Source organism: Nyctibius grandis, chromosome 5 (genome assembly GCF_013368605.1).
Source record: "Nyctibius grandis isolate bNycGra1 chromosome 5, bNycGra1.pri, whole genome shotgun sequence".
In the NCBI taxonomy this organism is placed as follows: domain Eukaryota; kingdom Metazoa; phylum Chordata; class Aves; order Nyctibiiformes; family Nyctibiidae; genus Nyctibius; species Nyctibius grandis.
The window spans coordinates 35,755,318-35,780,517 of NC_090662.1; the positions used below are offsets into that span (position 1 = coordinate 35,755,318).

Here is a 25,200-nt window from a genome sequence, read left to right on the forward strand (position 1 = left end):
GAAGCAACATGATGAAGTCACAGTAGAAAACTCCAGCATCAGACGCATTCCAGATGTTCTTCTGTGCTTGCTTGAATCATTGCTTCACCGAGAATACTATGACACATAGAACTTTCATAAATGTAAATATAATCGCTAACAATTTTTTTCCTACTTTTGTTATGGCAAATATAATGTATGCATCACGTAAAGTGGGTATCACTTGTAATTCCAAACATACTGATTACAGCAAGTGGCAACTCTACTCTAGCGAAGGTCAGCAGCTGGTTTTCTGTCAAAAAGGCAGAAATTCTGACCCAATCCATATGTAAATATTATATCTTCAGAGATGAGAGGGATGGTTAATGGTTCAAGTCTGGGATCAATGAACATACAGGTACTCAGATTTATGTTTATTAATCACCTGCTTATAATACGCAGTTTGACTCCTGCCTATGGATTAAACTATGATTTGATAAACTGATTTCAGGTACTTTCAACTTATCTCATAGCTTATTGAGCTTGCTAAACTTCCAGGAAAATAATTTTGAAAGAAATTATTAAAGCATTAATTGTCAGGCTATGCTTGATTTTGACTGAATCAAGGAGAGTGACAGATGAACACATAACAGGACTAGAGCTCTTCTGAAATCAAATACTTCATACACAGCCTGGTATGACTCACAGCAGGAAAAGGACTCCAAGTTCACTCTTACTGCCTACATTTTCCAGACTCCTCCCAGAGATACACATGGTTTTCGAAGATCTTGGGACAAAGATTGAAACACTGACGCTCAGTGTATGAGGACATAATTTCATGCGTTAGAGCCTCATGTAGCCTTGCAGAAAAGGAGGCTCAGGAAAAACTATTCATCTATTTCCAGACACCAATATGTTTCCATGAATGTTGCTGGTAGCTGCTGGTGATTCTAAAAGGAAAGAGGATGACTGAACACTGAAGACATATATGAGGAGAAAATTAAAAGGACAAAGCATTGCAGAAGTGGACACGACGGTCTGTATTTTGCCTTCCAAATACCCAGTTTTATTATTCCGATTTCTTTTTGCCTTGTAAAATACAATTTCTTAACTCCTGATATCCAGACAGGGCCCTGAGAATGACTATGAGCCAGAGAATAGCACAGGAAGAGAAAGTTGTAGAAGACTGAATGCAGGAAAGGAAAATGGGCATAGCTAGTGCCACAAAACAGATAAACACTAAACACAGTGCTGCAGCACAAGACCAGTTCACTATAAAGTATCTGACCTGTAGCTGAGGTGTGAGCATATACTGTCTCTAAGTAGATTCCAATCACACAGAGCTGGGAAAGGAGCATGAATCTTAGAAGTTACATAGATTCAGCATATAACCCCATGAGTAGGGAGTGAAGATAAGAACTCCTACTCTGATGAATGCCAAAGTCCACAAACCAGAGCTGTTGTTTCTGGCTGTATTTATCTCTATGGGATATTCCCATTCATTCCCTTGAATGAATGTACTGCTACACACCTCTCTGTGCCTTGTCTGTTGCAAGTGGACGTCAGAAAATGCTTTGCTGCACATTAGACCTATGTCTGCTCTCTGGCTTCTTCCTGTAATACACATACCTAAGAAAGCCCATTGCTCAAAGAAACAAGACCAAGATGAGAAGTGGGGCCTAGAGCATATAACAACAGTGAAAATAGAGTGGTTAGTAATTACTGGAGCTTGGGGAAATGTCTAACTGAAGCTGTAACTATAGCATCTCAGGTCTCTACCTCTGTAGCATGGATTGTCAGATGAGACTACATTTGTTACTCAGATGACATTAATTATTGACAAAACTCACAATATTTTAATCATTTTTTTCAACATTTTCAATTTTTTCTTGCAAAAAATCTACATATTTTATTTCTCCCTTGATATATTCCCACAGAAAACTTTTAATTTTTCTGAAATCATATCTCCTCAGTAAAGTATTTTACAAAAATCCCAGTTTATAGCAAAAATTCTTGGTTTGAGCGCTTAAATATGTTTTATTCCGCATTGACAGTTCAAAAGATCTGCTGCTGCTTCCCAGATGGTTAACATATCCCCCGATACCCAAATCTTAAAATCCATCCAAATTTTTTATATACATATATAGGCACAATGAATTATTCTTTCTGATTAACTGTCTTCTTGTATTGCATTCATGAGGTATTCAAGCAATGCAATGATTTTGAAAGAAATCAATACATGCGTAGTAACCTACAACTGAAGAACAGCAAACATGCCTCAGAATCAGAGACTGCTACTTCTTTTACTGATCAAAGCAATCCTTTCTTGGTCTGCATCCACATGCTCATTTGTCCGTGTATCCCTCTACTTATGTGGCTATGAAGGGACTAGGATGAAATCTTAATTCACTTGATAGATATTCTATTTTCAGAGACACTAGCTCAATGTATAATATATGTCTACAATGAATAGAAGTAATAAACATTTCTCTCTCTCACACACAAGGCATGTGCTTTCCAATCAAACTTTTACATGTATCATGTGGATTCCTTCTTGCTGTTAAACAGCTTTTTCCAGACTTCTCTGACATTTGTTTTTTTCACTGTTTAAGTAGCAAACTGCCATCAGGTAAAACACTGGGACAGAAATTTGACTAGACAGCAAATTGTAGTAAAAGAGAAAGTTTTCTATTTTAGTAATATTAATTCAAGATAATTAATAATATTAACTCTATAGAATTAATACAGGAAATGTTCAAAGTCCCAAGAAAACATTATCTTTATTCTCTAAGACATTGAAATGTTAGGCTGCATTTTCCCTTTAATGTTACAAGAAAATGCTCCTCGTACCTACTACTAGTATTATATACATTAAAAAGTCACTGAGCTCTACAGGTGTGTGCACCATGAGACATACAAAACACAATTCTCTTTCAAAATGCATGCATGCTGATAGATTGCATATGGCAAGAAGATACTCCATTAGGAACTGCAGGCACTCAGGAAAGCTGTTTGCTCACTCACTTGAGAGTCTCAGATATTATTAGATTTATATCTTCTTGTATTTTGGGGAAGGACGGATACAAGGACTGCTAGAGCAGTCACAGAATCACAGAATCACAGAATTTATCACGCAAATCACAGAATCAGCAGTCCACAGAGCAAGATCCACTAATCAGATACAACCTGAAGAAAAACTAAAGATTACTATGAAAATAAACTGTGTCAAATCTAAGCTTAAAAGGTGGATACTCAAACTACAAATGCCTTAAATGGATCTTTTCTGTATTAATCACAGCAACAATGCTGCAAATGCCAAATATAAATTTATTTAGCATGTTGGCAAATATTAATTACAATAACTAGTCTCCATGTCTTAATTCCACTAACAGCAACAGAAATTCGCTGACTAAGCTTTAAAGGAGCTGTCCCTTAGACAGGAACAGATCACAACTTGTCCGATCAATTGTTATTTTTTCTTACATCTTTCAGAGACAATGACTGTAATTAGCTCTTCACTTCTTAGAGAAAAATGGTTTCAATAAAGTAATTGCATTATTTTATCTTTTTATATTCTTATATAAAAGAAATGCTCTGATGTTGGCAAATTAGAGTCAAGTCAATTGAATTAAAGGGTTACACACGAAGTTTATATAAAAGATTAACTTCCTTTCTGATCAGTGACTGACTGAAAAATGGGTTAAATGTTATAACACCAGCTGCATGCATAGGATTTAATCAAGCAAAGCTTCTACTGCAACCTTCAAATAGCTTTTTCTAATCTTGCAAGAGAGAAAGAAACTATTTGAGATGGCTTACCCACTAAATTGTTATCCAGAGTATTTTCAAATTCCTCACTACTACTGTCTTACCAAATATAGAAAAAGAAAAAAAGCAATCCATAAAGATTAAAAGTTATCAGAGGAAATTTAGTAATAACTGTGTGAAATGTAGCATCCTATTATACATAGAAATTAGACCAGATATTTTTTAATCATCTTTGAACACATAAAACTATCAAAAGATAAAAAATGAACATTTCTCCCACAGCCCCTGAAGCTCCCAAAGCACACTACTATTAAAAGTGGCTCAACATAATAAACCGGCCATACTTGAGATAATCACTGTCATATCTGAGCATGTCAAGCATCTCACATTTATTCTCACAATCCCCTGTCAGGTAAGAAAATACTTCCATTTGCTGGTGGCGAACTGAGACATGGAGAAGCCAAAGACTAGAACAGCAAAGAACTCAATCATCTAATTTCTCTTCATTTCCCAAACTACATAGAAATCCAAAACTAAAATACTCAAATCCTCACTGATAACTGGATTGTAGCTAGCCTCCACCACTACTTCTGTTTCTATCCAAGTTCTGTAAGTGCCTTGACTGAATATACTAATTAGATATTCATGACTCTTATGGACAGCACAAGACAGGTTACAGATACAGATACAGAGGATACAGATAAAGATCTGCATCAAAAACAACCTGCCAGATGAGGAAGTGGTGAGCTGACCTCTCATCGCCAAACACTCCTTACCAAATAAACCAATGAGCATGGTGTAGGAAGCCCAGCTTCCATTTCTTCTTTATGTGTCAAAGTATTCAATCCATACCTCATACACCCAGGTAGAGTCCTAGACATTAGGGTGTGAGTGGGAAGAGAGGTCCTGGTTTTTAGCACTGAACAGATCCAAGTATCCTGAATTATGTTAAAATAGGCAAGACAGAATACCTGTGGGAGTTATGTGTAGTTAAGGCACTTACTGGAGTAGATTAAGAGGTACTGATAGATGATTCATACTTCTTCCGAAACAGATACAACACACAAATATCTACTGTAACCAGGATTCTAATCCAAAGACTCCCTCTTTCTAAAGAAGTATATCCCTGTATCTAAGTCACTCATAGTTAGTTCATTTTAGTTTAGTGAAGCAGCCTCAACAAGACAAACTGGGGGAAACACACTTTTGGGATGTCTTATTTCCAGGAAATTCATCTTTGGAGCACTACTGATGAGGAAAAAAATCCAGTTGTTATGAATTATCTGAAGTTTTCAAACAGAAGGGAAGACGGAAGTTTTCCCCTGAGGTCTTTCCACCTATTTTTAACCAACATGTCATTTATAATCTTTTATCATTACTCTGAACAGACAACCTGTGTTATTTATGTCATAGCATTACAGGACTAAGAGCAACTGCAGGTAAAGTCAGGTAGATACTGTTCACACAATCAGTATGCTACAGGTGTAGTACTGCCACACAGCAAGCCCTGACCTTTCTTATCTACTTCAATGATTTTGCCATATGCAAGTACCAAGAAACATGTGAAGGCTTACCATTCCTGCACCACAAACTGTTCCATCAGCCAAAGGCATGTGCTGAGTACGACAACCCTTGTGAACACCTTCTGTGCTTGTGCACCATAAGCGTTTGCATTGTTTCTAAAAAGAAAACAAGATTACCTTTGTGGTACCTGTAACACCATTTTATACATTAGTTAGTAGATTTGTATTGTTTTCTCATACTATGTGCGTTTAGTGTTTGCTATTAGTACTATGATTTTTCAAAGATAAAACCCAACAAAAAAAAAAATTTAAAAAAGGATTTTTGCATAAGGGCAGGCATCAGGAATATACTGATCCCATTAGAAGTAATAGATAACTTCATTTTCTAACTCAGTAGGTAATGTAATAGAAAAGCATAGAAGAGATTACAGCTGATACTATGCAGCACAGTTGGAGTACGACCCCCAGATCAATATACTAACTGGAATTATTTTTAAAAATACAGTAACTAGAAAATTAAGAAGAAAGCCTCCTTTTCAAATTATTAAAAGACTCTTAATGGACAAATAACCTTTGTGGATCACAAAATTTACAAAGCAGTCTTTAGTAACACCATCTTCAGGTCTTTGAATTCCCCTTTACTTTTCTATAATATTCCCATAAAGCCTGACTCTTCCTAAACAACACTTTACCTCACCAACAGCTCCACTTAATTCAGTCTGAATATGATCTTAAACTCTCTCCTTTAAACAGCTCAACAAGCCATGCAATGCTAGTAGAGGTATTTGACAAGTTGATCCAAAAATCTAACTCTGTGTGACATCTCAACAGTCATGAACGAAGCCACAATGTTATATTTCTATTTATTTTATATTGCACTGGCCACATTAAGCTTTCAAAACACAACTTAAGTTTATTCATCTACTCAAGTTTTCTTTCCAGATCCCAATTTTGCTTTAAAGAAATTTTTGGTTAAGTATACAAAAAGTACTCTCTAATAGGCGTGAACATATTTTTTGACTCTTTGACAAAGTAGAGGAAATCTACACTTTGGACCAAATATTTGGAACAAATATTTGAATTAATATATTAAAGTTGTAAATTTTTAAAAAGCACAAAGAAGCACTAAGAAAGACCTGTTAATTAAAGGGGCTATAATGTGAAAACATTTGTAAAAAGTGTTGAAATAATTCCATTTCAATAGTTGCAGGAAGCCTTAATTTATGCAGCTTTATATCTTTTAAAGGAATTATAATCACATTCATAGATGTGCAAATCAAAATGAATTAATCTTACTTTTTAATTCTATACATTTCTAGCATATGTATATGAGCTGCAATGCTCTCCACTGAACTCTTCCCCCTTCAACAGAACAGAACCTGAATTTTGACATATTTCAGGATAAAATTCTTCCAAAACAAGAAGTCCTGAGATTTCATTTCTAAACCTACCTTTCAGTATTTTTTTAGCATAGATTAAGCATGACTCTGTCTGTTGTTCACTCACCAGATACGGGCACACTTGTGACCCAAGACCAAACATAAGTTCACACTGCTTGTTGACATCATACATTGACCCAGGCAGCTGAGAGGAAAGATCATATATTCTTCCACTAGGTTTGTCTAGGAGACATTCACCATAACCAGTACTGTTTTAAGAACAGGAACAAAATGTGAATAAATCGCTCCTAATTAATTAATTGGGATCCTACTCACACAACATTTACACATGTATATCTCAGTGGAGTTATGGGTTTGCATGCCTACTGCCTACATAATGACTTTAATTAAAATTAATTAAATAAACCAGGTCACTTGATTTTCCTTTATTGGATCTTGCATTATATCCGTCAAACAAAGCTTAAGGTTTTTTTGCTTTCTAGCTGTCATTTCTCATTTTCACATTCTTACAGGAAAAAAAAGATGGTACTGCCTAAATCATACCTATCACTTATTTTTTAAATAAAAACTTCCTAAAATAAAGTGTGTCTATTCTGACCTACCAAAATCTTACTAAAGAGTATTTCAATAACCAACGCCACTATATTAAAAAAAAAAAAATCTTCTTAGCTTTATGTGTTGAGTGTAACTTTAACAAAACCATGCATCGTCCAAAGAGCTAAATATGTGTATCTTTCTGGAGGACTGAGGCCCTACAAGTCAGTGGTTAAACCTAACAACAGCACAAAATTGGTATTTAAGCAATACTTTGAAAATACTTCTCAGAAAGACATGAAATAGAAAACAAAAAATGCATAGCATTATATAGATACTTACTCAAGAAATTCAGTGATATATTTTTGACTGCATTTTGACCAGGTCCATGGACTTGTATGGTAATTTAAAGTTGGAGCCATCACATGGTATTGATGTTTAATTCCAGCTTCTTTACATTTAAAACTGTCATCATGAGGCACATTAAATCTAAAAAGTAAAATAGACAAACTCCAAAACAAATTCAGCAATAATTAATTGAAACTCTCTTTGTCGTACCAGCAAATGCTTGAGTTTGGAGTTTGAAAATGCCTCAAAATTTAACGGGACTCACTTAATACGACTATCTGACATTATGGCAATAGATATCTTAAAAATGCCTTACCAAATTCTCTCCTTAGCCAAAATGCTCCTAATTATATAATGCTGGGCACAGTAAGAATTTTACAGTTACATAGTTCTTTAGCTCACCAGAAAAAAAATCCAGTATTTTGGGAGTATGCCACTTTAAATGAACAACCCATCTCCTCAACTGAATACACAGGCCATCACTAGACTGTCCGTAACATATTACCCTGACATTCACATCGTAACTCTTACTATTCAGTAACAAACACCACAGAGCACATCAACATCATATTTATGCAACTAACACATCGTCTTATTTTATATCTCAGTTTAAATACCATGACAAATGATATGCATCTAAAGGAACTTCCAGCCACATGAAAATCAACAAGCTAGCTACTGAGCTCTGTAATGTCATTGTTACCTACACTGTGGCATGCGTCATGGAGCTAGAGTATAGCACCTTTCTGCCATCACTGGTGAGGTATGCTTCATAAAATAAAATGCGGTCATCTCCTCTTATTTTTCTGTGTAAAGTATTTCTCTTTGTGTTACTCTATTGTATTCTGAAAGGATCAAACAAAAGGAAGAATATTTCTGTGTTACATTAACATTTGTCTTTTCTTAAAGGTAAATTCCCATCGGGCTAGAATGCTGTTGGAGTGTGTTACACATCTAAGATATCCGTCCCAGTGTCCCAGACAGTTCATATGACAAAAGGACAGAACAGAGCTGTATGGGCAGTATTTCCCATAATTCAGGATACCAACCAGGTTATGAAATTCACAATTTTTCTACCTCTAGGTGGTGGGTAGAGCTGGCTCACTACAAGAGGCAAAAATAATGACTCTTCTAAAAGGACATAGCACACCTCTTAGAAACGTAGAGCCCATCACTGGAAAATGGTCACATTCAAAAGGAAATTAAAAAAATTTACCTGCTGGGAAATAGATACTTACACATGTCCAAGCTCATGCGCTATAGTAAAAGCAGCACTCAATCCATTTTCTTCGCTTATAGAACAGCTGCGTAGTGGGTCACACATTGTACCTAGCTCTGCCAAACCTGCAAAATTGCATCCTTATATAAAAGCTTAAAGAATGAATTTTCATGTAGAAGTGACTCTATAAATGACTACTGTGGCACCTGAGTTGAAAATCATGCCTCAACTATGCAGCAAATTTACACAAAACTAACAACGCCTGGCACCAAAGTACGTGCCAGGGCAGAACAGTATTAAGCAGTTGATTTTTTTTTGTCTGTGTGACTTAAATTTTGCACTTATTTTCTGATTTATTCCTAATTGATTTTTCTCCTACAGTGAAATTCTCTTACAGAATTTCTGTTATAAAATCATAGTGATTAAAAAAGAAGAACTCACCAAGAGTATCACACTTCTCTCTAGCTCTGCAGATATCTTCCCTTGAAGGAAAAAATTTATTTAAAATTATTACAGCAAATAAAAAGAACATTTTTAAAGTATTTCACTGTTGCTATATTAATTACAGCAATTGCAAATCTGATTCTCAATTTTTAAACTTACAGTCCGTTCAAACAATTTGCATTCTAATGAAAGAAGTAATTTAAATTCACTAGACTCAGCTCACAGTATTGCTTTCTATGTAGCTTGCAAAGAATAAAAATTCAAATACTATGTTATTTCTCTACAATGCAGAAGGTAGATCAAGCGTGAAATGCTGCTGAAAAAACATGCAGATCACAGTATACTTGAAACTACCTTATGTAGTGGACCATCTACCAAAATAATGTAAAATTCAAGACAAATATCAAACAGTTTGAAGTGCTGGAGTGTGTCCAACTTGAATACTGGGGGAAAAAAATAATTAAAAGGAACAGCAAAAGAGAGAATATATTTCAGTGAATGAACATCAGAACCTTCACTGAGGCGACAGGTGTACAGGAAGAATATAAACTAATATTTAAATGTTTTCCGTTTGTAAGCTTTTGGTAGTTCTAATTGTGCTTGGGCTATCAGGAGCTGACCGTCACTGCATCCTTCAGCTGATTCCATTATGTACAACACCCCATCCCTATCACATATATATACAATGGTTAAAGACTTCATTTCCTTGCAACAATTTCAGGTCTAAGTAATTTCCATCGTCTTTAATGAAACGTTTATCAGATGGTTAGTTACCAACATAGCACTATCAGAGAAATTGCTCATGAATTGATAATCAGTGGTTTGGGAGGTACAAGATAGTCTTTATTCAATATGAACAATGTCAGTGGAATTGTTAAAAAATCATGATGTAAAAAAGAAACTGAAGCATTTGTCTCACCTAGGTGAGTAATTATGGCTATTTCAGATACTGTACCTAGTGATAAGAACAGCAGTATCATGATGAGAAGGGTGAGCATCATCCAAAGTGTTTTGTGCTTGCTGCCATAAGCAAAAATTACGAAGAGTGGTAGCTGCATTAAAAGTGATAGCTGGTCCTTCCTAAGCAAGAAATGGCCAAAAAAAAAAAAAAAAACCAAAACAAACAAATAAGGGTTTTAATATTCACGCACTTGCACTTGTTACTTTGTCATTTGTGCCCCTAATCTGCAAAACAATGACTGTGCATGGAAAGGAAGTCAGCAGGACTCTACATCAGAGCTGACTCTCAGATTTGTTTGTAGGATCAGATCTTAATTTAGCTACAAGTCATCAGTCGTGAGAATCCATTATTTTAATCAATGTATGTGAGCATGAACCACGTGTTAAATATTAAAAAAAAATAGAGTGACAAGAAATTTATGATAAATACATATAAAAACATGTATTTGAAAAGTGTATACTTCTTACAATCTTAAAATATTACAACTGATAGGGCTGAAAACCCTCCAGCAAAACTCTCTATAGAAGCTGTCATTTCCCTGTCAGGTTTGCATGCGTATAACCACACTTCAGGTAGTTATGCCATAAACTTTCATATAGTATCTGGTTTATGTCCATTTCGGTCAATAGGAAGGGCTAATAGAGAGATGGGGAAATACAGGCATTAAATAAAGGCTCTGTAGTTAACCTCACATTTGACACTTAGTCTATTTTAAAACAAAGTTTTAGAGTTAAAGAAAATCTTTTGTATTTAAAACTAAAATATTTTAAACTTTGGAATTACAATGCAAATTCACGTATTTTGTTTCTTCTTTTAGAAAGAAATCTTTTTAATATTTCTTTTTCCTACCTGTTCATTGTGTATTACGATTAATTTTACAATAACTATATTTATAAGATTTCCAATACTTGAATCTTTATAGATTGCTGCAACCTAAAGAGAAAAAAGTCAGAAGATTAGAATATTAAATTCACCTGATAAAGCACATCTCTTTTTGTCATGCAAACAAGTTATCAAAGAAAAACAAGTTGCTACACAACAGATGTCTCATGCATCCATCTGTACCTTTCTACCCAAGGATACGGTGACAAACCCAAAATAGTTGCCCAGTTTTTAAACGAAGACGCTACCTCAAAATAGCTCATGTTTACTATATAAAAAAAAGATGAGAACACGCAAACATGCTGTTTTCCAATAGAAATATCCACATAAAAAGTAACTATCCTAAAATAGTCTTCTTAAATTCAAAATGTGCAGTTTTCAATATCCAAATAGCTATAATTTTATATTCATTTCCAAACACTTAGACACCACGTTGAAATGCTAGTGTAAAAAGCATACTTATTATACACTGTAAAACCTGTAGTTTATTGATAAAATATCAAAGGAAGAACAAAAGTAATGTCACTGAGACTGTCATAGACATAAGCTGGTTTATGCAGGTGGTTTGTAGAATCAATACCTAAAATATTAGATGGTTTTAGAAAGCAACTTTGAACCCATAAGTTTTTCCCCTTTCTTTTAATGGAAGCTGGACTGAGTTGTAAACCTGTATTGAAAATATATATAACACACACAGAGGTTTCTTACCTCGTTCATAAAATTTGTATTTACATACCCAACAGGCATTTTTATATATAATCTTGCAGCCAGACAGTAAAAATCATGAGTCAATTCCATACACCAAAGTGAACCGCTTTGAAAGTTATTCTTCATAAAAGCAGTAAAAAAGTTTATTCCTTCTCAATAACAGCTTCAGACATCCCATCCATATGGATTCTACAATTTGGTTTAAAGCAGTTGTTGAATGACAGCCTTATCTAAACAAGAGTTGCCACCAAACACAGAAGTACTGGCTTTCCTCCCTTCTGGCTTGTGGTAAGGCTGTAAGGCTACAAGAGTAATAGGATCAAGGAACTGATCCAGCTGCAAAATAATGTATTTTTCTTTCTATTTTTGTATCATGTTATATTGATCAACATGATCTCATTCCTGGTGCAGCCCCTCTGACACAGGTGCTGACAGAGGGAAAGATGCAGAAGAACAGATTTCTTTCAAAAGCAGCCTACACTTGAACTGGATCAAATCACTTGTGAAACCACAGCCTTGCTGTGTATAAATCCTGTGTACCTGAGACTGAGTGATTCTGCTAAAAATTGGAACTGACAGAGCACTGGCTCTCACTGACTCATACCTTCCCTTTCTCTAAACCGGAGAAAGCACAATGCGCAGCGTTGTCCTTCGTTCTTTGTTGATACACAAGCTGTAAATAGAGGACTCAATAAGGGCAGGGAAGGAGCCTGAGTTTTGGAATCCATGTGGAGAACACATTTCAGAGCTGTACAGCTATTCTCTCCTTCCTTCCATACGGGCTCCATTCTTGGTTACTAACCAGCAAGTGTCCAATTATCCCGAGGTGGAAATAAGGACCATCTCTTAAGCACTCACTGAAGAGTTCAATTAGGCACAGACACATTCAGAACACCTTTATCAAAGAACAGGTGCCTGTAAAGGCTCAAGCACTACATAAGCAGAAGGGGTTATCTAAATTCGAATGGAATAAACTACTATTTTACTACTATCAAAACTATTTTAAACTACCAAAAATTATCAAGCTCATATGTGTTCTTATAGTTAGAGATCTACTTTGATAAATCTAGAGAGGATATTTCTGGATGTTTATCCTCGTGAAATACTACAGTCAAGGTAAGCTCCTAAATGAATTGTTGTCTTAGAATAACATAATATAATTATCACATTCATCTCAGCTCATGTAACTAACAGTAAGCTAGCTGTCTAAATTCCTTCCACAGTCAATGGAGAAGGAGAAAAGGATGAATTGTTGTGTAGATATGCCTATCTGAAGATACATATTTAGATATATATACTTTCATAAAGACAATAAGATAAGTTATTTCATTTCTTCATCCCTTCACTATGGAGGGAGACGAGATTTTCTGATGTATGAGGCTAGGGGAGATTAGTTCCAGCCCAACTATTTCAAGTTTTATTTCTCTTTAGCAAAGAGGAAACAGAAGACAGATTCATATGGCATTCCAAAATCATGTCAGAGAGGAACCTGAAATGAGATCTGTGAGGATCTTTGGCTTATAATATGAAGACGCTTGTCTTGAGGACTGACTCTCCTACTACTTAAGCTGATGTAACAGCCACTTACAACAGAGAATTTGTTACAGCATGAACCTATACAAGAAGATTACATGCATATAGCATTAACAGAAAGATCTTTTATGGAACAGGTAACAAAGTCAGACTGTTTCATGTCTAGATTATAATGTTGAAAAAGGCACTGCTATAGAAATACAGTAAACAGAATCCTAGAATGGTTTGGGTTGGAAGGGACCCTTAAGATCATCTAGTCCAAACCCCCAACCACAGGCAGGGACATCTGTCACTAGACCAGGTTGCTCAATGCCCTGTCCAACCTGAGCTTCAACTCTACCAAGGATGGGGCACATCCACAACTTTTCTGGACAACATGTTCCATTGTATCACCACCCTCATCATAATAAATTTCTTCCTTATATCCAATCTAAACCTACCCTCTTCCAGTTTAAAACCATTACCCCTTGTCCTGTCAACTACAGGCCTTAGTAAAAAGTCCCTCTCAATCTTATGAGACCTCTTTATATATTGAAAGGCTGCAATAAGGTCTCCCCAGAGCCTTCTCCAGGATGAACAACCCCAACTCTCAGCCTGTCTTCATAGAAGAGGTGCTCCAGCCCTCTAATCATCTTCATGGGCTTCCTCTGGACTCGCTCCAACTGGTTCATGTTGTTCTTATGTTGGGGGCCTCAGAGATGGATGCAGTACTCCAGTTGGGGCCTCATGAGAGTGTAGTAGAAGGGGAGAATCACCTCCCTCAATCTGCTAGCTATGCTTCTTTTTATGCAGCCCAGAATACCACTGGCTTTCTAGGTTGCAAGTGCACTTTGCTGGCTGATGTCCAATTTTTCATCCACCAGTATCCCCAAGTCCTTCTCTGCAGGGCTGCTCTCAATCCATTCATCTCCCAGTCTGTATCAATACTGGAGATTGTTCTGACTCACCTGTAAGACCTTGCACTCGGCCCTGTTGAACTTCTTGAGGTTCAGATGGGCCCACTCCTCAAGCCTGTCAAGGTTGTTCTGGGTGGCATCCCTTCCCTCAAGCAAATCAACTGAATCACTCAGCTTGGTGTCATCTGCAAACTTGCTGAGGGTGCACTCAATCCCACTGTCTATGACATTGATGAAGGTATTAAATAGCACTGGTCCCAATACAGACCCTTGAGGGACATCACTCGTTACTGGTTTCCACTTGGAAATTGAGTCACTGACTATAACTCTTTGGACATGGCCATCCAGCCAATTCCTTATCCATCTACCAGTCCACTCATCAAACCCATATCTCTCCAACCTAGTGGCCAGAATGTTGTCGGGGACCATATCAGAGGCCTTACACAAGTCCACGTACATGACATGTAGCTCTTCCCTTGTCCACTGATGCAGTCACTCCCTCATAGAAGGGCACAAGGTTAGTCAGGAACATCTTTCTATTAACTTGTATAACAGTCTAGTTAATATCTTGTTTTGGAACAGAAAGCTCTGAAATTCAGGGAACAGCTGCATTTCACTGGCTGTCAAGTAAAGAGCATGCAGGTCATTTGAGGTAGTGACACTTGACACAGTGAATAAAAAACAATACAGGATTTGTCCAGTTCTACAAGGGTATATATCAGGTAGAAAAGGCAAAGGGATTGAGAACTAGATGGGGTCATTAACGAGGTTCAGCTAACATGAAATAATACCACGAGTGCCTAAACTGCGACTATCAACCTTCAGTGCAACATTACCCTTCAGTTTCTTAAAGGCCTCCCGTACCACAGCATGTGAGAGGAAGACTCATTTCTGATCCTGGGTGATTAGAATGATATGGGCAAGGAATTCAAGCTGGAGCCTTCTTGGGATTAAAACTTAGCATTTCTTGTTCTCGTTTATGGTTATTACTGTAGTTGCTGGATGTTCCCTCATGTAACCTTAATAGTCCCCTTGAAAAAAAATGCATTACTGTTGTGCAAGTGCTGTCTGTTGAGGTTATTTGCTAACAAAATCTGAAAACACAAAACCCAGAGTCGGGTGTCCTCTTTCCTGCCTGTTGATGCAATGTCCATTTAACACATTTGAGCAAAAGTATTTCTTCAAAACCTGATACAAGTTACTCATACCTCAGAGGGGATGCATTAGACTGAGTAAGTATAAGAAGAGAGAAGAATATGTCATTGCACACCTGAAGACAATCTGTTGCAGAACCTTCAACACCATATCCGTGTACCATCTGAATTATCTGCTGGCTATCTCTGTCTGCAGAACAGCTGAGGCCTGAAATCATGTCCCTTAGACGCTTGAGGCCAGCAGTTCTTGCCAGAATCTGAAGCATACTTTCTCTCATACTAGAGACAGGTAAGCTCCCGCTAAACGTAAAAGTAACACTGCTCTCATTAACCTGACATTTGAGTCAAAGTACAAATCCTTTGTTTCATGGGCACTTTCATGACCTCCAAACATTTAGTTATTACCACTGCTTTCAAAAGATTGAAGAGCAAGACTCTGAGCTGATAATGAGATGCCCTTACTGGTGAAGTAAGGTATATTCCGCAGGCTGGCTGAACACATGTGTGAAGAGAAAAATCCTGAGAGTTGAAAACCACAAACCAAACTTGAAGATTTACCTAGGGAACTGAACAGGCTAAAATCATCAACTGAGTCTTGAAATGATAGATCAATGCAGGGAAGTATCAAAGATCTGGAATATGAGATTCTTATTTTTAGTGAAAAAAGTAAAGGGATAAGCACTCCCTGCTCCCGTATTCTAAGGATACCTCTTTCAATGCTCTCTTATTGGAAGCATTCATGAAAAAGGATGATGAAATGGGATAGGAATTTGACAGAATACACCATTTCTTTACAAAGACCAGATCTACTTGCTTTACAGTGATCTAAATCCAGGCTTCACAGAAGCAGGAGGTAATAGCCAAGACAAAGGGAAAATAGTTTCATGAGATTTTTCAGACTCAAAACCAGCATCCACACCACAGAACAGTTCAGACTGCACAGCAACAAAGGAAGGATAAAAAAATAAATATATAAGTGAAGCTAGTTACCCTTCGCTGCTGTTAGTGCTGTTTACTACTGTTGTTACCGTGGTGGTGGTGGTGGTTGTTGTTAGATATTTAATTATTAGACTAATACTTGTCTCTGTGACTTTCTCCTTAGTAGTTCAGGGTTCAAGGTCTGTCCCTACAGTGAAACCTTGGTACTGTTTAATTATGACTACACAAAGAACAAAACAATGGAGAGTCAAAGCCACTTATGTGCAATCCAAGTTAGGAACCTGTCTTGATTAAAACTAAAAACACCAGCTTTTAATACCATTTTATAATGGTACTATTTTACCATTATATAATGCCATTTCATGACTCCACAGTCTCACTGCAAGTTAAATGATCTAAATTGATGCTGTCTCAATCCTCTCCTTGAATGCATGGCTGCCCCCTCTCATGCTCCAACTCTAGCACTCACATGACTAGGCACTCAGCCAAGTTCATGATCTGAGCTGGCCAACACAGCCCTACCGCAGGTGCTTTTACATTTCAAGTTTTCTTTTCAGAAAGGCAAGATTACAAAGTTCTTGCTGCAAGCAGACTAAGAACGGACCAAGAAGTTTTCTACTACCAAACTAACTATATAAGCAGCACATTTCTTAAAAAGATGTCCATAATCAGGTACCTGCTTCAGAAAATGAGGACAGTACCTCAAAATGTATCACGGAACCAGATTTGACAGGTTTTGGTGCTTTTACAGTAAACTCCAGCGTCTGAATGAATTATTTCAGTTGCTAAGATCAAGCCTTCGTGTTAGGGACTTCAAACTGTCACAACATAATGTGCCTAATATAAGAGTCCTCAGGCTACTGAATCTATTAAGGCAGTACCTACTGCCTGCTCTGCTGATGCAACGCTTGGAGGAATAAGAAAGAACATTGTGAGTTAAGCAATCACAGATTTCTTTATTATTTTATTTATCATTTCACATTAAATAATGCCACTCTTTATTGTACTTCAATACAAAAGTTTTGATAAAGTCCTATGGCAAAGGTATTCCTTGTACTTTTTAAATACATATTTCAATAAGAACTACAAAGTATTTCCAAGACATAGTGTAAATACTGTGAATACTCATCTTGCCAAGATTTATACAATTTTAAAGAAATGAGAAAATGCATTCCAGTTCCAGTTCAATGGGATTACTTGCATGCTGAGAGTTAAGCCTTTTCAGGTTGAATTGGATGAGTGACGAGACACTTAAAACCCTAAAAATATTTAGTAGTATATTTCAGATCTTATTTTCCAGTCATAAAACAGCATCCTATAGCAGCAAGTTTACTTTGATGGCTTTGTTGATGCTAAAAAAAAAAAGGAAGAAAAGAAAAATGGGCCAGGATTTCAAAGGTTCTTCTGGGAGCTAGATGTCCAAGTTTCATTAAAATTTAATGGGATTTATATGCTTAAACTTTTTAGGTTTCTTTAAAATCCAAGCCAAAATTGAATATCCTTAAAAGTTTCAGAATGATTATAAGAGTAGAGTATAATGCTTGATTCATTTAAAATGCCAGCAACCTGACAATTTCCTGTAACAGGAGAAGTTGCTTGACCAGACACAAGTACCAGTTAAATTTAATAATCAAAGCTATCTGTATAATGGCAGAAAGGACAAAGTTTAATAGTTTCATTTCTTCCATTTATGAGCAATGAAATAAGATGAATAATGGTTTTATTTCAAACACTAATAGGCTGTGGGTCAAGAAATGACCTACCTGCATACTGATGAATTCTAATACAGATTACATAGTAAAGAGTGGTAGGCATTTGTTTTCCTATTCTTCACATTCATTATTAGCTTACTGAAAAATAATTATTATGGGGAAGGACAAGGAAGAGAAAAGAAGAGAATGAAGACTGTATCTTCATATGCATTACTTGACTGTTCGACAAAGCAATATATGTGTGAATAGAGAGTTGTCCAGCTGACTTCCAAAGGTCCCTTACAACAAGTTTTTCTGTGAATCTATGACATCGCTGAAATGTTTCAATGAGAAGGGATACGAGCTGGGATGTGTATTCTTGGGGAGGTGGGGAGGAAACTAATTGGACTGTGAAGAACATCTTTCAGAATTAAGATCTCATTTTATACGTTTTTAAAAATCTGCATTTATAAAAGCTAAACATTTCTAGAAATAACATCTTAAACTTTTGTTTCAAGATTACTTTCAGAAGTATCAGATGTACATATGGAAGAAGAGCTGCCAGAAGATGCCAGCTATACATCTTACTGAATACCACAGTAGATAAAGATATTAAATTCACATTAAAGATGTAGTGTTTTATTGTACGCCATTGCCTCAAAGTCAGCAATAACTTCCCTAAGCCCTAGTTTTACAGTATAGATAGGTAAGTGCAAGAATGAAATCACAAGATTTTTAGCAAAGAAATGGTATTCTTTCTCTCATACATGTATATGTTAAATGCTAGATCTTACAGTTCATATAGACTCTCTTTAGCAGCAATTATACAATGCACATCCTATTTACCTAGTAGAAGTCCAATTATGTAAGTAAAAAGGCACAAGAAACATTGCACTGTAAGGAATAGTGGTTGAATGTACAACATCTACAGATGAAGGAACAATGTTTGTTCTTAAAACAAAGAAAATCAGCTATTACAATAGCTATAATCACAACAGCATCTCATGAAAATTATACAATAAATGTTCCATTTCATCTTATTGTAAAGTTTTTTACAGAACAGCTTCCATTTTAAAATAATGTTTTGACCACTTCATTTTGGTTCTTAGTACAGCTCTGTATTAAAAAAGTAACTTTATAAAAAATGGCATCTTTGGGATCAGTTGTTTCTAGAAGAATTCCAAATTGAGTCTGTACTATAAGTTAAAGAAAAAAGAAATCCACCTTTCAATACTGATTTTTTTTTTTTGTAATAAATGAACTTTCAGACCTTCACACCACTGCCAGCAGAAAAATTTAGAGGACTTTATCAAATTAAAGTATGCTAATCTCCCCTAAAATTTCATTATTTTTCTTATAAACTAATTAAAGAAAATTCCATCTTCTAAATTTAGGTGCCACATCTGTATAATAGGTGACAGCACCTCTGCTGCCATCAGCTGGAGATCTAGACATTAGAGTGAGCAGAACTCAGTTCAGTTGCCTAACTACACATTATCTAGTGCAACTTCAGATGCCATACATTATCAGACACCTCCACAGCACTGGCAGATATGACACATGATCTACAGGAGACTTGCACACCTTTGTGAAGCAGCAGCTGAGGCCAAGTCAGATGTCCTATGGCATCTTAAATAGCACTGGAGACTTCTGTGAAGCAAATTAATTGATCCCAGTAGAAACTAGAGAGCTATTCTGCTCATCCAAAAGTAGATGCCTATAACTGGTTAAGTGAATAGCTCTCTGTTATTTAAAGCAGATATCTCGATAGATACCTATATGTAGGTGTCTTAATATGCAAGCCCAAAGTTAGATGCAGTTTCATATAAATTAAGCTTCTTGAGCAGATGGAAGGACAGAAATCTAGAAATAGTTACTAGGCAGAATATTTTAGCACAGCTTTTCCTAAAAAATGGTTCAACAGATGTCATGGCAAACCTTTTGATTTTACAGAGCTTATGGTCCTAGATCCTGAATCAATACAAGAAGTGACTTTTGGTTCAGGAAAGAATTCAACACAGAAAGAGCTCAACTAAATGATGCCAACTCAAAGTCTGACCCATATTAATTTGAAATTACTTGAAAAACTAAGATTACTATAACCGAGCATTTTTTTCACAATGCCTTTTAACCTCTGTCTGTTGTAATTAATCCATCTATTTAACTCACTGAAGCTTAAGAATTCTTCTAACGCAACAGCAAATCAGGAAATAGGTCACAGCATTTCACCCACACACCTTACTGCATTAAACTGAAAAGATCCATAATCTGAAGTTTTGGCCCTACTTTTTTTTTATGTTTATGGAATCTCTTTCTTTTAGTACAGAATTCAATCAAACCAGAAGACATGAAAGTTGCAGAAGAGAAAACAACAGAACGGAAATAACTGAAATTGCCAATATTCTAATACTTACGAACTTAAGTTTACTTACTATTGACATCAGCGTTAGTACGTAGTGCTGTAAATTCTGCCCATGGTGACGAACCATTTTGGTGTCAGCTGTAACCATCACTTCTACATATCTTGGATAGGAAAGAAAACGTTTTTTCCTGGAATGTGGATTGCCACCATCCTCTATAGATAGGTTATTTAAAGAATACTCTAAACTGAGAGACTTGTGTAAAACATTGCTTTCTTCATTTAAACTGCTGAAGGTTGGATGTAGTAAAGTGCTCTTCAATTCTTTTTCTGTAAAGTAAAAAAAGATTTACTGTTGAATGCAGTTTCTAAATTTAAAAAGAGAAATGGGCAAAAGGCTGCCCAAAATAGACAAAGCGAACTTATATTTATGGTATTATTTCCAAGAGAACCAGTGCAAGAAGTAAAAAAAATACATTAGACATGTAAGACTGTAATAGGAACATCAAATTAGATGTCTTATACATTATCATATAGTTCTATCATATATGGATTCATTGCTAAAAGTTAGTTAAGAGATAGCAGTATTATACAGTTCCTAGAATTCAGTATAATCCAAACAGGCAGCCTGGAAGGAGATAAGCACTACAGCTTAAGCAGTGAAACAAAGGAAGCAAGTTAATTAACAAAACACATATTTTTACACTCTAACCTTTGACACCAACAGAACCAATCAAAACAAACCACAACAAAGATCAGATCTGAGTCTTGAATTCAAGTCCCTATTGACTTCTTCATTTATATAACATTATATTTACATAAATATGGAGTTTATTTCATAAGCAAGTACACGTCGAAAGCCGTCAGTGACTTCCTTGACAGCTTTGTTAATATTCATTATGTAGGATCAGGTTCTAAAGGAAATATAGAACCTACTCAGATACCTCCAAACCAAGTACTGTGATGCTTCCAATTATGCTGTATAGTCCAGCCAGCAGAGGCTTCTAATGCCCAATATATAAAATTCATGCATTGATCAGGGATTCACCTTAGCAATAACCCACATAAAAATACTTAACTGAGAAGCATATCTGAATTCTCACTACTCTCCAGAACTTAAGCACCTAACTAGACACTTCAGCCCCCTCAGAGAAAACCTCCACTGTCTTTCTGGAAACTAGATTTCCTCTCAAAAAGTAGCTGCCAAAGGACATGTCTCCTAATCCTTTTATTTTAATGACTTAGTGACTATAGCACTGACTCAATAATTCAGAGATCCCAACTCTGTCACCCTCAACTTGACAGGATTTAAATCTATGCATTCCATATTTCAAGGGAAGAGCCCTCATCCATAAACTTTAAGCTACTTTTGACAGGTAAATAGTCTGTCCTCTTTAAAGTTAGGGCACAACATAACCAGAAAACAACAGTAAAGGGACAACAGCATGCACCTTAATGTTTGCTGACTACCATCTAAAAGTCAGTCACAAAATATAGCTATAACTGAAAAAACTATTAGCGCTAACAATAACAAGAGAAGAATTTGGGGACTGGCTTTTAAAAGGAACTTGTTCATGAGTACCTACATATACTAAATGTGTTCAGACTGACTGAGTTTGATGCACTGAAGAGAACTGGCTGAAGCAGTCTCGTATCTTTACTAGGTCACAGAAGGTGTCTGAGATTTGAGAGTACTGGCAAAATGGATAACAGCATCTATATTTAAAGTGGGAGTTTAAAGACGACCTAAATTTATGGACCAGCCAAGACAAATTCGATACCAGACCAAATCAAATTAATTTTGTTTATAAACACTAGAAATCAACAAGTGGAGGAGTAATAGCTATCCTATTTATCAAAAATATATTATGGCAAAATCAGATGAGCTTCCCTGTATTAAGGAAACAGGATTTATGAATAGAGGAAATGCAGCACATGTCCTATCCTGACTTGAGTAAGGTTTGTACCAGGGTTTCCAATTAATTTTTCATCAGCAAGTTAGTTTAGAAGAAACCAGTACAAAGTGAGGAAAATATTAGTTAGACAATTTTAGAAGTAATTATCATGGTCCAATTTCAAACTAAAAAGATGTACTGAATGCTATGCCTCTCCGTATCCTCTGTCAAGGTTCACCTGCCAGAGAAAGAGAAACTCTCATGATCACAAGGATTGCTAGATATACTCTGTTCCTCCTTGAAGGAAGATATGAATAACCAGGCAAGACAAGCATTAAAGGAGACAAATATCTTCTTTAGAAGGACATCAATATAGCAACACAAGGTTTTTCTCCATGAACATTTCTGCAACTTCACTCCCACAAAAATGACAGTAATCCCTGGCTCACAATATTTTGTAGTTGCTCCAATAAATGAAAAGGGGGAAAATTACCATATTCTTAATGCTTGGAGCCTTTTTCTCATACTAGGTTGCTTATATTAATAGAATTTTCATATGCAACATGGGGGGAAAAAAAAAAAAACAACACACAACAAACTGAAAGACCTCTACTTTGGTTCAGTACATATTATTCATCACTAAAAATAGAATCAGGAATAATAACACTTGCTTAATTTTCAAACAAAGTACTGATTCCTCGCTCTGCAATGACGATCAATGAATAGATAGCATCAGCTTCCTAAACTAGAGCTAAACAAAAGAAATATCTTTCACTAGAATTTGCTGAATGTAAGATGATGATAATGGTTGTTTTCTGGCCTTAGTATCTACGGAAAAGCAGAATTCTCAACATATTGTTTCTGAGTATAAAACATGCTTTAAGAATTTTCCAAAATTAAAAACACTAGCCACCCAAGCTACACCATTATTTTTGCAATTTATACTTTAAAACATCCAGATAGATAGTCCTTAAGAAAATAAAGTTGAAATATTATTATTTTCCTTTTCTTCAGATAGTCATATCTATGCACTTAGCTTTGCTTAAACATTCCTGAAGTACAAGTACATTCAAATGCATAAATGCAGATTTCAAGCTCATGAAAGCTGTAGAATTTTATTTAGATAGGATGTTTCTAAATGCCAAGCTGAACCAAATATAAGCTGCTGTCTCCTATTGTGAATCTCCACCCATTTATGTTTTCTTTGAAGCCAAATAAATGAAGGCCGCATGCTTCTATCAAAAGCAAAAGAAAAGCATTTATTATGTCACTAGGCTTAAAAAAAACCTATGTTTCCAACACAATGAAAAATATTTTTTAAATGGCACTAGTATAATAGTAAAGGTTAAGAAGTGCATTGCTCAGGCAGGACCTTCAAAGGCTTCTACATCATTATATCCCAAAGCAGATGGTACCTCAGTGTTTAGTCTATGGACACCTACAATTTCAAATAAATTCTTTCTAATCCTGCTTTTTTGTCTAGTTTTTGTACTTTGATTGTAGCTGCAGGTGCCTTTCTCGCATCATACTATTTTCTGACTCTAAAGATGCATGCCTAACTATGAAACACAACTACTGAAAGTTTTCCGCCCCACTGAAAAATACAGTAGTGCAAAGCACAGAGCTTTCTACTCACTGCTTCATGGTATTAATAAAGCTTTTTTGTCTTTCATAGTCACTTTTACTGCATACATTCTCACTCTTAAGTTACTTTGCTTAATGACTAATCTATATACTGTGAAGCTATGAAAGTACAACCATTCACTTGTCACATATCCTAACAGTATGCTTGTAAATTACCCCACTTTCCTTTATTTTAAATAAAACTAAATATTAGGAATATGTATTGTGAATAAATTATTAAAATACTCATAAGGAGAAAAATCTACATTAAAGGGTAATATTAGATACTTCAATTATTAAGGAAGACAGATGTCCTATATTATCTGTTAGACTTGCAATAAATTCATTATCTTTTATGAATATAAGCATATGTTTACATATGGGACAATGAAGGTGTAAAAGGGAATCCACAGAGAAGTCCTTGCAGTATCAGGATTTTTTTTTTTTTTTTTTTTTTTTTTTTTTTTTTTTTTTTACACACACAATAATATTTATCTGGAAATAAATATTATTTACGAAAATTAAATCTTGCCTATTTTTTTATATCTGGCATTTGAAAAACTCACATTGAAATTTAAAGTATGACTATACCTGAAACTTCACAAGGTTTATGAGATTTCTGATACTTTTTTTTAAGTTCTTCATGCCTGTATATAAGATGTGGTTTGTTATGTTCATCTTCATTTTCACTTCCATCCGCTTTCATCAGAGGTTCTAAAAAATATTCACCATCATGTGCTTTAAAGGTGCCCATCTGCAAGCAAGAGAAGTAATTGATTTATTTTCCACTAAAACACTGATATAAAAATAATTTTCATTGAAATAATAAACTATTTATAATAATATTTTGAAATTAATGGAAGTAAATTTACATGTGAGACAGAGGAAACTTCAGTGGAAGCTGGAGATGGAAGCTTGAAGGTAAGGCAAAAAGAAGTTTGCTTTCAGAGACTTGTCCCACCAGAATAACTCATAAGTTATTCTACCTTGCATATTAACAATGTATCATAGGTAATCACTGTACAGAGTTAATGAAACAAAGAAGATCATAAAAGTAAAGAGAATCTAGGTATAACCAAGAAGGAACAGCTGGGAATAGTGCAAAGGGGAGAAGAGGCCATCAAGAAATTCAGGATTTGAGTGTTGTCCAAATTCTAGACTGATTTGTCTTACCTTTTGTCCTTTACATAATTTATATAATATTTTTCTTCTAAAATTGCATTTTGCGCATCGATTAGAAACAGTGTTAACCTGATATTCTTTTTAAAGACTTTGAAATGAGTTCCAGGAATTCAGAGTTGACAGTTTCATTAAAGGGTTTTTCTCCTCAATTTCCCTGCCCCGCTTCTATAGCAGACACACATG

At 35.6% G+C, this 25,200-nt stretch overlaps 1 protein-coding gene across 1 annotated transcript in view; it reads right to left on the bottom strand.

Moving 5' to 3' along the window:
* The window catches only part of ADAMTS20 (ADAM metallopeptidase with thrombospondin type 1 motif 20), a 104,648-nt gene that overhangs the window by 66,750 nt on the left and 12,698 nt on the right, over nucleotides 1-25,200 (bottom strand). Inside the window, 9 exon segments of the mRNA XM_068400735.1 lie at nucleotides 5,301-5,405; nucleotides 6,756-6,897; nucleotides 7,526-7,672; nucleotides 8,770-8,875; nucleotides 9,192-9,232; nucleotides 10,150-10,274; nucleotides 11,005-11,088; nucleotides 20,391-20,647; nucleotides 24,427-24,589. Coding sequence (XP_068256836.1) covers nucleotides 5,301-5,405; nucleotides 6,756-6,897; nucleotides 7,526-7,672; nucleotides 8,770-8,875; nucleotides 9,192-9,232; nucleotides 10,150-10,274; nucleotides 11,005-11,088; nucleotides 20,391-20,647; nucleotides 24,427-24,589 — 1,170 coding nt within the window.